Below are 12363 nucleotides of genomic sequence, written 5' to 3' on the forward strand. Positions count from 1 at the left end.
CTCAAGCTGGCATGGAAGTTGGTGCGAAACCCGATTAGATCAGATCATGATGAGTAAAGTTTGAGATGCATTACTTTTTAAAGCTTTCTTCATTGTATCTCTATTTTAGGTTTTAGTACAGCATTGAGCCACTTTTCATTTCTTCCAAGAATTGGGCATCATCCAAAGAAGAGCTTTGAATGTCTTTCAAGAAAACTGGAGAACTATTCCTGAAGATTAAGAGGGTGTGTTGAAAAAAGAAGGTGGTCATACCAAATACTGCCTTTCAAGCTTGTTTGAATCACATATATAAATCGTTTTAAACTAGCCATTTCCCATTTCCCTAAGAAAATAAGCAGTTAATCAGGCAAGGGTTGGATTTACAGAGGCAGCCTGCTTCTAGCAGAGGATGAACTGAGGGGCTGGACCAAAGCCCAGCCAAAGTAAATAAGGATCATTTTGAAATGTGAATTGTGCAGAGCTACACTAGTAGATCCCAAAGATACAAATATGTAAAAGAGTAGAATATGGCCACGTTGAAGAATAGGAGGAGATGAATGTCACGCTCTTCCTCCCTTTGAAAACTGAAAATAAAGAAAATGAAGTTAATTCCCAAGATTTAATTTTATGTGCAAACTTGTTAAGTTTCCATGTTAAATGACCAAAATTTTTCAAATACAAAAGCCACAAATCTCTTCACTCTGTTTAACCTGAAGAGAGGAAAGATTGTTTGATCAATGAACGGGACCTGCTTTTCTTTTCTTCCCCCGCAAGTTGATCTTCTGAAAGTGATTTCTATTTTGGTTTGCCAGCTGTAGAGATCCATGCACTCCTCCACTTATAAACATGCAGGAATGGTTTGTTTGAAGACTTTCAGTCTGGTTTCACAGCACAAAAAAGTGAATTATGGAGTTCCACAGCCTTTCGTGCTAAGACTGTTTCTGTTTGCATTATAGGTGGTTCTCTAGGCAGTATCATTAGAAGGCATAGAATACATTTTCACTGCTATGCAGCTGATACCCAACTTTATCTATCCATGAAGCCAGTTAACCAATTACTTAAATTGCTAGAATGTCTTAAAGACATAAAGACCTGCATGACATCCTTTCCTCCTTCTAAATTCAGGTAAGTTATTGTACTTGGCCCTAAAAGTGTTAGAAACATGTTGTCTTGCAAGATTTTTACTCTGGACGGCATGACCTTGGCCTCCAGTAACACTGTGAGGAACCTTACAGTCGTTTATGACCAGGATATGTCCTTCAGTGCACATATTAAACAAATATGTAGGACTGCTTTCTTCCATTTGTGCAATATCTCTAAAGTTAGAAAGATCCTTTCTCAGAGAGATTCAGAAAAACGAGTTAATGCATTTATTACATCTAGGATGGACTAGTGTAATTATTAGGTTGTCCAAATAACCTGCTTCCCATGTGTTTATACACCACTCTGTATTTAATTATTAGTCATTACTCATTCCTGCCTCTTTTCCACAGTGTCATTTTTCCAGTCTTTCACGGCAGATAGCTGGCCCTGCCTGAGCCTGGTTCTTCTGCAGGTTTCTTCCTTTAACCCTTTCACACATAGTGGTCACTACAGTGGACAGTTATTCAAAGGCTGTTTTCTTGTATTTGTGTCAGTGTTGATGGTATACACGCACATAAACCACTACATTGGACACTGATGTATCACTCCATGTTGTCCACCTAAGTGAACATGTAAAAGACTCTTTGAAAAGTACATGTTTAAAAAAATAAAGTTCAAAAATCAGATGAATAAAAAATACCTAAGAAAACAATCCTGATTGAGGTTGTCATAATTCATGCATGAAAGGGTTAAAAAGGGAGTTTTTACTTCCCAGTGTTGCTAAGTGCTTGAACATAGGGGTTGTTTGGTTGTTGGGGTATTTTCTCTATTATTGTAGGGTCTTTGTCGTACATTATAAAGCACCTTGAAGAGACTGTTGTTGTGATATGGCGCTATATAAATAAAATTGAATAGAAGAAGCATTGAAAAAAATCATTGCTCTTTGCAGACACTTAATGTTGTCTAATGCTATATTTGCAGCGATCACAATGTAGTTTAGCTAATAATATATATATTTTAACATTTTGAGGCCTGACAGTGTTTATAACATGGCAAACCTCAGCCTGATATCTGAATGCTGCTTCAATTAAAGGGTACAACTTAAGGAAATTGGATTTTTGTGTGTAGGAGGGAAAATGATGAAACTGTAACTGGCTTTATGCTGAATAGGTGAAATAAATGCAACAGTTTTCTTTTTTATTTCATAATTTTTGCAGGGTGTGACAATGTACGTGATCAAAACAAAAATTGAAACAATCACTTCTCCCACTCTGTTGATCTCCACTGTACATTTGAATATTTAAAGGAAATCCTATACACCATCAACAGACCTTTCTGTGTTCACATTCTTTCTGTGTCAAATTAAGGATTTTTCTACTTTAAGGAAACGTTACATTTCACACATGCGTTGGCATCCGCAGTTTCCTGTTTATCACAGAGATGGTGTGAAGTATCGTTTCTATGCAAAAGCACATTGGTGAATGACTCAGGATATAATTATTAGAGAAGCACTTTTGGTTTCGGCAATTAGTCAGTACAAACCAGCAGGTTTGAAACACAAAATTAGAGCCGGTAAAAAGATGTCGTGTTCATTTGTCTTCATGTCTTAATATTGATTGTGTAAATTAAGCCAATCCTTAATGACTCAGTCAATTCCTCAATCAAAAGAGGAATTGCCATAATTTTCTAAAAGTAGTAACATAAAGGTCAATCTTTTTTACTCGGAAAAATGAAAAGGAATCAACATTGCTACTCCCTTATTCTGTATAACAAAGAAATGGGAAACTGAATGTGCTGAATAAGATTTAATGCTTGAAATTGGTTAGGAAAATTACGATTGCATAAGGTGACTGTTTTGTCACCTCATGAGAAAAGGGTTCTCCGAGGAGTTGACTTGATGACTACAGTACAGCTCACCCATCATGCAGCTAAGCGTTTTTTGTTGTTGTTTTTTTTTTTTTGCATAAGTTAGCATAAGTTTTAGTTACCCTAATGCCAACTTAAACCTGAATCAAAGTGGACCATAAGTGCAAAAGTGACATAAAATGACAATGCTTTAGAAAGAAGTGCTGGAGTAAACAAAACAAAACAACTGTGACCTTATTGACCTGTGAGTAGCAGCGTCACAAATGAGTCTAGATATTTAATTTTTTAGAAAACCATCAGAAATACTTTATTAATCCCAAAGGAAATGTCCATGCCTCACCAGTTTGTTCTGTGCTACAGTTTGTAAAACTATTTTTACTGTATTGCTTTATGCTGCAAGGTAAAAACCTACAATATTACAGAGAGAACCGTAACAATCAGACAATCCCCTGTGAGAAAGCACTTGGAGAGAGTGGGGAGGAAAAACTCTCTTTTGAAAGGAAGAAACCTCCAACAGAACCAGGCTCAGGGAGGAGCAGCCATCTGCTGCGACTGGTGGAAAACAACACAGGAGAGTGTAGCCAAGAGTTTCTGGAGGTTGCTGGCAGTCATTAATGTCGCTTCGGTAAATAACAGGTTGATGTGGTTCACAGTAGTTTGCATGGAAAACGATAAGTTGTCTGCAAACACTCACAAAATAGTCGCTGAATGGGAGTGACACTGAAAAGTTCAATGCAAACTGGAAATAAAGACCATTCACCTGCAAAATAAAAGATGCGCAGTTTGAAGCACGTGTGTTGCAGCCGTAATGCACAATTTTTACTTTGAAGGTGAACAGTTTGTAGTTTGTGTTGCACTTTGTCAACTTTCCCTAATTTTAAGTTTCGCCATGTTGCAATTGTTTGTGTCTATGGAGACTCTAGAGACTAACTCCGGGAATCAGACTTTCATGAAAGCTGGACAGGAAGTCAAACACAAGAACAGTATAGAGAAGACATGAGATTTCCAAAATAAAAGTTTCGGTGCATGCTAAACGATAGACAGACTGGATGGACATGCTGACATCACCCACTGGTTTTGAACATTTTGAATCTTAATTTTGTAAGATAATCCATTAAAAATGCGTTTTAGAAGTGTTGTGGGTTATTATACTTTTTTTTTATTTTTAAAGAAAAGCATTTTTGATGGAAGAGGTCCAAAAGTGAACGAGGCCTTCCAGACACCAGTAGCTACAGCTACCTGTGCTGGGACGCTTGTCAGTCATTACAGCCACACATCAAATAAAGTCACCCCACAGAGATTTTATGAAGGGGGGGGGAAGTAGAAAAACATATTTAAATTTGGGTTTACAGTTGTGGAAAAATTACAAGGTTGGGAATTTTTAGACTTAATTACACCAGATCAAAACTGTATAATCAGAGCACAAACACTGTCTTTTATACAATGATTGAGTGGCGCTGGTGTTATTCAGTCCCTTCCTGTTATTCTCCACTGCAACTCCCCGAAATGCAACACAAGTGTTGAATGTTGAATTTATTACAGTCATTGTAGGCAGGTGAATGTGGCATGCTGCGTAGACTTTAAAAGCGCAACTTTTTTAGTGTTCTCTTCTATCCAACCACAAGATTGATTGATCAGGGGGGTCCCCAACATTTACTGCACATAGATCATTTTTATTTGTTGCTGGAATGTACATCTCATTTTCATATACGAGAAGCACAGTCTAATTTTAGGGTCAGAGACAAGATCCCCCATTTAATAACTTGACAGAAGAGGAAGTGGTTAGCAGCCCCTCAGAGGCAAATACAGAAGTGCTGCTGTGCCAAGTCTAGTTGTTCTTAAGCACCAGTGTTGTATTTTCTGTTCCTGATTCCAGGCAGGTTAAACCCAGTGTGAAGTACCAATACTAAATCTGTTCTGGCCTGAATTTCCACGAATCTTGACCACAACAGTTGCAGTTTACAGAACTGTCCAGTCATCAGTTTTATATCCATGCCTTCCTAAAGAAAAGCCATGATGCACCACCTTAGTATATGTTTTTTGGCCTGCTGGCCCTCCACCCAGTGCATGTTTGGTTGTACCTGCTGTAACTGATTGGTCATTTTTACAGCTATGAAGCAAACATCTGATCACTGAACCAATTAATATTTTGTGTTAATGCCGTGAAAGCCAAATGGGTCACAATTCCCTTGGTTGTGGGTTCAAAGTGCACTATGGTGAATATAAGAGAGCTGAGCCTGAACAGAGAAAATGCAGTTTGTCTGACACCATCCTTTTCCTTTTCCAGAATAACTTCAAAGGATATTTGCTAATATACACGAATTGCTTTGTTTGCACCTGTTCAATAACACAAACGTCTAATTATCCAGTCACATGAGAGAAACTTAAGTTCATTTCATGTTTTTAGTTTTTGACTCTCTAGTACAAGTTTTCAAGCCTTCCCATAGTGTAAACTTGCAATACGTAGGTGTGTGTTTAATCTTTGTATTAGTTGCTCCCTGTTTTTTTTCGGTACTCCTTTGTGTCTTGTGCTTTGTGTGTACTTTTCCCTCCCCTGTGATTGTGTCCATTGTGTGCACCTATGTCTCATTTATTTGTATGTATAGAGTATAAATAGTGCCATCTTCCCCTTTTGTCTGAAACCCTTTCTTGTGAGTCTTCCTGCCTGGATTCTGTTTGTTGTTTCTTTTGGATTGCTGTGCACCTTCCCTGACTGGACCCTGACTGGAAAATGTTGCTTGAAAGCACAGATCCATCCTGCCTGTATCAACACTCAAAGCTGGTTTAATGGTGTAGGGGATATTTATTTTTAGTTTAAATAACACGAGTGCTGTTTCTGACCATGTCCATGTCTTTATGACCACACTGTGCCCATCTTCTGATCGCTGCTTCTGTCTCACCATGTCACAAAGCTGAGATCATCTCAAACGGGTTTCTTGAACATCACAGTGAGTTCACTGTACTCAGCTGGCCTCCACAGTCACCTGATCTCAATCCAGTAGAGCACCTTTGGGATATGGAAGAATGCACTATTAGACTGATGAGGTGTCTGAGTTTTACCTCCAGCCTTAAATTTGGAGCCGACATCTAGTAATCAAAGAAATCCAATATTAATTGTACACTACATTTACATTTAGATATAACCCTAAATACAATAATAAAATGTTATTATATAACAATATGAAATTATATTTATAATTTTATTTTATGACTTTTTTATATTGTAAGTGGTGATGAAATGCGGTGTTTGCCATATTTAGCTCAGTCAGCAAAAACTACAAAAAAAAACGCCACAGAGTTTCCCTCCTTACTTCCTCTTTTTCAGCTTTATAAACCCACACTCGACTTCATTCACTCTCAGACTTTCACTCTTGCATCCTCACTGGTCCTCAAAGATCAAAACAACCATCACGAAGATGAACAAGCCACTGCTCCTGCTGGTCGCTCTGACTTTCTGCTGTTGCATCGCGTCTCTGCATGGTAAGAAAACATTATTGCTTTAATTAAAAATATTTGTACATTTTGGTATCTCACAGGAGGGCAGCCAAAATATGCCATTTGATTTTGAGGGCATTATTTTATTCATATTTATCGTCTTTAAATGTATTTTATCTTGTCTTGGTTCACATGATGTCATAGTTTATTTATTCTGGTTTTTTTTAAATGCATTAAAGTACAGTACAATAAAAAAACAAGCTTTTTAAGTAGGTTGTAGGTATTACCCGTGACACTTGTTTTGAGTGTCAAGGGTAATACCTGACCTTAAAGACAGAGCAACAGATCCATTTACTGGCTTCTCTGGGGCTTTCAGCTGCATCTTAGTGCTTTGAAAAACTTTGAAATGGAACTGAAAGTTGCAAGATTTGTACAAACATATATAGATGCATAGTAATTTTGAGCCTTAACAAAGTCAGACTGGTTTAATCTACTAAAGACTAAAATAATAACTAAATCCTTTTTTACAGGTTTTACCATTAACACCTGCCGCTGTAGGCAGACGGTCGCGAATCCTATTCCTCCTAGAGCAGTCAAGAAGATAGAGGTGACTCCTGCCTCAGGACACTGCCCCCGAACTGAAATCACGTGAGTACTTGCACTGATCTGGAGCACTGGGTTGCACAGATTCTCAGTGGGCCGCAGGGTAAATTTAAAAAGAGCATCAATTTGAAATACTCTTTGGTATTAGCTACAAAGCCAGAGCGGGAAAGTTATGAGTACATTTTAGCTAATAATTCACATGTACTGTGCTAATCTAATGTTTTCCTGAAGCTTTAGGTGAAAGTTTATAATAGGAAGTTGAAACACTCAATAGAGCCCCTGGCAACTCTATTATAACTCTCACTGGTCTGATGTCTGGTGTCATTTTGGCACACAGATCTGTAAACTGAAAGCAAAAAGGAAAGTTGTGCTTCGATTTCTTACTTCTAAGTCTGTGTCAGGTTTAATCAAATGTGTGCAATGTGCTAATTTCTCCATTTTTAATTTCTTCACAGCATCACCGTGAGGAATGGTAACAGGATTTGTGTCGATCCAGAGGCCAAGTGGTTTCCAGGCCTTCTCAACACTCTGCAAAAGTAAGGAGCTTTATCACCTACAACACATATAATCACATTTAATAGACCCGACATAAATAACGTTTACCTAACTTGCTGAGAATATCTTTTTAACTGAGTTGCTGTTTTCAATGAATTTTGATGCTACATTTATCTATCTTAGCTACCTGGAAACAAACAGTATTTTTTTCACTCCTATGTATATTTATTGTGTCTAAAGGAAGGAAAACACATACTAGTTTACTGTATCTGTCACTGCTTTCTGATTTGTATGATTGTTATTGGTTATTCCAGCTATTCTGACTCCATCCTTTTGTTTTGATTACAGGAAAAAGGGCCTCCCAACTGCTGAGCCAACCACTGTTTCTAGCTTCTGATCACGTTTCGTGGCATATCGATGCCTTCAGTCATCAAGCTGTGAATTACCGGAGGAAGGCTGACCCACCTTCCATTGTTTATGTCACTGTCTTTTTGTTTTGTATTGAACCTTTTTGCAGTTTCATTTATTTTTAGTGTTTAAGGGAAAAAAAATTACAACATATACAAAATACCATGATCGAAATGTGACCTTTTATACCTGATAGTATTAATGCGCTGTCTTACCATTTTAAAGAATGTATTGAAGAAAATGAAATACTGCAGTATTGATGCACAGATTTGAACTTTTATATGTTTTGTATCTGTTAGTGTTACCATTTCTTACTTAAGAAACATGTATTTGTACTGTTTGATTAAAAATGGATGATTTTAGCTTGTTGGTTAGGATGGTTTTTGTCACTTTAGCACTAGGGTGCTATGACTTCAATTTATGTTGTAATTTGGATTTTTGTTTTTTTATATAAAAAAAGATAAGAATAAAGAACTGACAAAAAGACTTAAAAATGACATTTTATTGCCTGCAGCGGGTGTGGGTGGTGGTGATGGTGGGTTCGGGACTGTGTGGGAGGTTTAAAATCCTGGTTTTGATTTGTTGTCATTAAAATTATAATTTCGGCAACAAAGTTTTCTAAAGTTTTCTTTAAACATAAAAACACAAAGCACTATTCTTTGGGAAGTATTTACTTTTAAGGCAATAGTATTGTATTTTGTATATAAACAGTTTGACCCTCAGATAAATCTATTGACCTTGAAGGAGAGGTCAGAGGTCAAACATGACATGATGAGTTTCATCTTCATGTGGTCCTTTCTGTATGTTGAAAATCCACAATCATGGTAGAATTGTAGCTCCTAAGTTATATGGCTTTATATCAGTTTTACACCGATAAACAGTTGGGGACTTATGAAAAGTGTTTCTAAGGATAAGCTGCAATAACCCTGAAGATTTCGCTATTACTAATCAGGCTTTACATAAATGTAAATTAATTAACATTAACATTGCGAGAAAATGACATCCGCCTTTTGAGAACACTTTCACAGAATTGTATGTTTGTGTTAGAGGAATCGGTATTTAAACTTAGCCATATGGAAAAGAAATAGTAAAAACTTATATGATTTACTCATGAAAGTGGCACCTTCCTCATTACTTTCATATATTGTTTTAGTAAGTATCCAAAACATACAAGTTTCATTATATAATTTTTCAAGGGATCTTATATCCGTTTTCACTCTTATATGCTTTTCATACAAGTTTCACACAAGACAGATACAAACTTTATAAGATTTATATATATCTTTTCCATATGGGTAGCCTAAATGCCAAACATGAGGCTAAGTTTGGCTTTGGTAAGAGCTGTTCACCACAGCTGACAGTTTTCCAATCAGAGGACGCTGCCTGCGGTGGATGCTTGTTGGACTGGAAACCAGTGTGGTAAAGAACTGCATGCCACCTTCATTGATAACAGTTTTAAATGTGGTTCTTTAAAAACTCTCCTGAGAGCTAGAGTAGCACCAGCTGGTGGCCTGAAGACACATGCCCAGTTTTTGTCCTCTTACCTCACTCTACTAAAACAACAGTGTAGGGATTTTTTAAAATTCAGATTTAGAAAATAAAAGTTGGTCATCTGCTCTGAAAGTGTGTGGAACTCCTGACTTGCTTAACATGTAATTTTTAACAGTAATTTTTTAACAGTGCATTAAATGAGACCTTTTCTGCTGCGGTCGTGGCTCAAGAGTTGGGAGTTCACCTTGTAATCGGAAGGTTGCCGGTTCGAGCCCCGGCTCGGACAGTCTTGGTCGTTATGTCCTTGGGCAAGACACTTCACCTACTGCCTACTAGTGTCGGCCAGAAGGGCTGATGGCGCAGTATGGCAGCCTCGCTTCTGTCAGTCTGCCCCAGGGCAGCTGTGGCTATAACTCTAGCTTGCCTCCACCAGTATGTGAATGTGAGAGTGAATGGGTGGATGGCTAAAGTGCTTTGGGGTCCCTAGGGGGACTAGTGAAAGCGCTATACAAATACAGGCCATTTACCATTTTACACATAACCAAAGCTTCTAATACTGAAGAGTTCTCATTCCTAGCATTTGTTTCCATGTCTCACTATAGGATGTGCCTCCCTGTGTATTCCTCAGAAACACCTATCCCAGTCATGATTGGCTGGTGTTCGCGACGACCATGTGAGGCAGAGCCACCCACTCTTAAATAGCTTGCGCTATTACACAGTCGTTATTCAAAAAACGCTTGTGTAAATTAGACACGCTGATCCCCAGCACAGAGACAGAAGCCACTTTCAAAGCTCCTCAAGAGAGGCAGATATTATCCAGGCAGCTCATATAGTGGTGAAAGTAAAGTTTCAGTCATGACTGATGTCGCCCTTCAGCATTAATAATAATAATAATAATACATTTTATTTGAAAGCGCCTTTCAGAACACTCAAGGACACTGTAAACAGCAGAATAATAAAAGCAACATAAAAGCAAGCAGTTTACACAATCATAAAAGCATAAGACATAAAACAAAGTTAAAATAGCAGAGTGGAGAGGTTATGTGGTATAAGCTACTTTGAACAAGTGAGTTTTGAGTTGGGGCTTAAAGAGAGAGAAGGAAGAGATATTTCTTAAATGGAGGGAATTTGAGGAGCAGAGCAACTGAAAGCCCTGCTCCCCACGGTGTCAAGACGGGGGGAGGGGACAGAGAGAGAGAAAGGGAAGAAGAAGATCTAAGATGAGGTGGTGATCTGAACCAGATCAGAGAGATATGGAGGAGAGAGATGATGAATAGCCTTAAATGTGTACAAGAGTATTTTGAAATTGATACGATATTTGACCGGGAGCCAATGAAGCTGCTGCAGGACAGGAGTGATGTGGAGCCACAGCTGTAAAAGCTGCTGGTCATGATATTGGTTTGGATATGTGGTGAGAGGGAAACATGAAGATGAAACCAGGAGATGTCCTTACTGAATCATCAGAGCTGAACAGGTGATGGAGAAACAGGTTTACCTTTTAGGTGACATGAATGAGTTGAAGGGAAGTTATGAACTGTTTCTGAGAGACAAATAACCCCAGGATCCTTTTCTAAGTAGCTGACAGCTGGTAACTGTGCAGGGGCGGCTCTAGCAAAGTTTTGCCAGGGGGCCAGGTAGGGCATTAACAAGGAAGGGGGGGGGGGGGACAAAGAAATACTTTTCTTTCTTATTCTCATTTAAAATGTCTGGCTGTTATTAAATAATTATCTGAAGCTTACAACCAAAGTTTTTATCTGATGTACAACGTATAGAAATCATACATATACCAACAAGACAGTACATCACTGTCACAACAGCGTTTGTTTTCATTCAAAGGCTTTATGGCTTTTCCTGTAATACCTGGTGGGCCGGTCTCTAGTCAAAATGCCCAGGCTGATTTTTTGTCCCAGTCCAGCCCTGAGTCCAGCTGTTGTACATCGAGCTGCATTTATAACCTTAGTTAATTCAGACAGGGAAATAACCTTGAAGTCAGACAACACCAACAGGCAGAGCAGCTGAGTGATGAAAGTATGTGCAGAGGCCAAAACCACAGCCCAAAAATCAAACTCTGGCTTTGGGTCACTTTAATTCCCTTTTTTCTTGATATTTTCATTTGATAATCATATTTAGTCAGTGCGCCCCAGGGCGGCTGTGGCTACAATGTAGCTTGCCATCACCCGTGTGTGAATGTGTGTGTGAATGGGTGGATGACTGGATGTGTAAAGCGCTTTGGGGTCCTTAGGGACTAGTAAAGCGCTATACAAATACAGGCCATTTACCATTTACCATTTAAATTTAATTGTAAGTGTAAAAAAGCAGTAACCGTAAAACAAAAAAATTATGTAGGATTAATTACAGCAGATCTAAATTAAACCACAGCATAAACACTGGCTTTATCATAGTGATTGAGTGGTGTTGATGTTATTCAATCTCATTTAGTAATTTACCTGCACCTCCACCTAATGCAACAGAAGTCTTAAATGTTGAATTCATCGTCATTTGAGACAAGAGCTTATTTTCAGTGAATGCGGCATGCTGGGCAGAGTTAAAAAAACCCCCCACATTTTTAGGGTCCTCTTACCCACATAGCAAAATTGGTACGAGCCGGATCTTGCCCACACAGTGTGCTTACACATGGCCCACATACCACAAATAATGGTGGCCCAAAGCTGGTTTGCCAGAGGTGGCCCACACATGGGACAGCACAAGACCAGTTGCAACCACACTGCTGGCCCAGAACAGTTTCAGCTCTAGCCCCAGATGTCAGCCTAATGTGTACCTTAATCAAGCCATGTAATAACAACATGTGCTAGAACATAATAGTGCAAAAGTAACATGACGTAACTCTGTTCAGACAGCGAATGGACTAATTTTCACATTGCGCTTTCCTACTCTCCCAGATTACTCGCCTCTGTCAGTGCGCTCCAGGGCGGCTGTGGCTACAATGTAGCAGCCATCACCAGTGTGTGAATGTGTGTGTGAATGGGTGGGTGACTGGATGTG

The 12363-nt window shown here is 38.6% G+C and overlaps 1 protein-coding gene across 1 annotated transcript; it reads left to right on the forward strand.

Annotated features, from left to right (window-relative positions):
• Positions 1–6308: 6308 nt before the first annotated feature.
• cxcl13 (chemokine (C-X-C motif) ligand 13) lies at positions 6309–8278 on the forward strand. The gene is made up of 4 exons (XM_085427096.1): positions 6309–6408; positions 6894–7011; positions 7422–7502; positions 7810–8278. The coding sequence occupies exons 1-4, from the start codon at positions 6345–6347 to the stop codon at positions 7856–7858; spliced, it is 312 nt and encodes a 103-aa protein (XP_085283222.1). The 5' UTR covers positions 6309–6344; the 3' UTR covers positions 7859–8278.
• Positions 8279–12363: the final 4085 nt, after the last annotated feature.

The sequence above is a fragment of the Rhamphochromis longiceps genome, linkage group LG12 (genome assembly GCF_057381845.1).
Source record: "Rhamphochromis longiceps isolate RC_006_pf linkage group LG12, R_longiceps_female_GT1.1, whole genome shotgun sequence".
Taxonomy (NCBI): Eukaryota; Metazoa; Chordata; class Actinopteri; order Cichliformes; family Cichlidae; genus Rhamphochromis; species Rhamphochromis longiceps.

What these genes read in the sequence shown, in the direction of transcription:
- cxcl13 (XM_085427096.1), top strand. Translation starts at nt 6,345, where the DNA reads ATGAACAAGCCACTGCTCCTGCTGGTCGCTCTGACTTTCTGCTGTTGC. An exon ending in TTGCATCGCGTCTCTGCATG is followed by an intron (nt 6,409 to 6,893) that starts GTAAGAAAACAT and finishes CCTTTTTTACAG; the next exon opens with GTTTTACCATTAACACCTGC. An exon ending in CTTCTCAACACTCTGCAAAA is followed by an intron (nt 7,503 to 7,809) that starts GTAAGGAGCTTT and finishes TTTTGATTACAG; the next exon opens with GAAAAAGGGCCTCCCAACTG.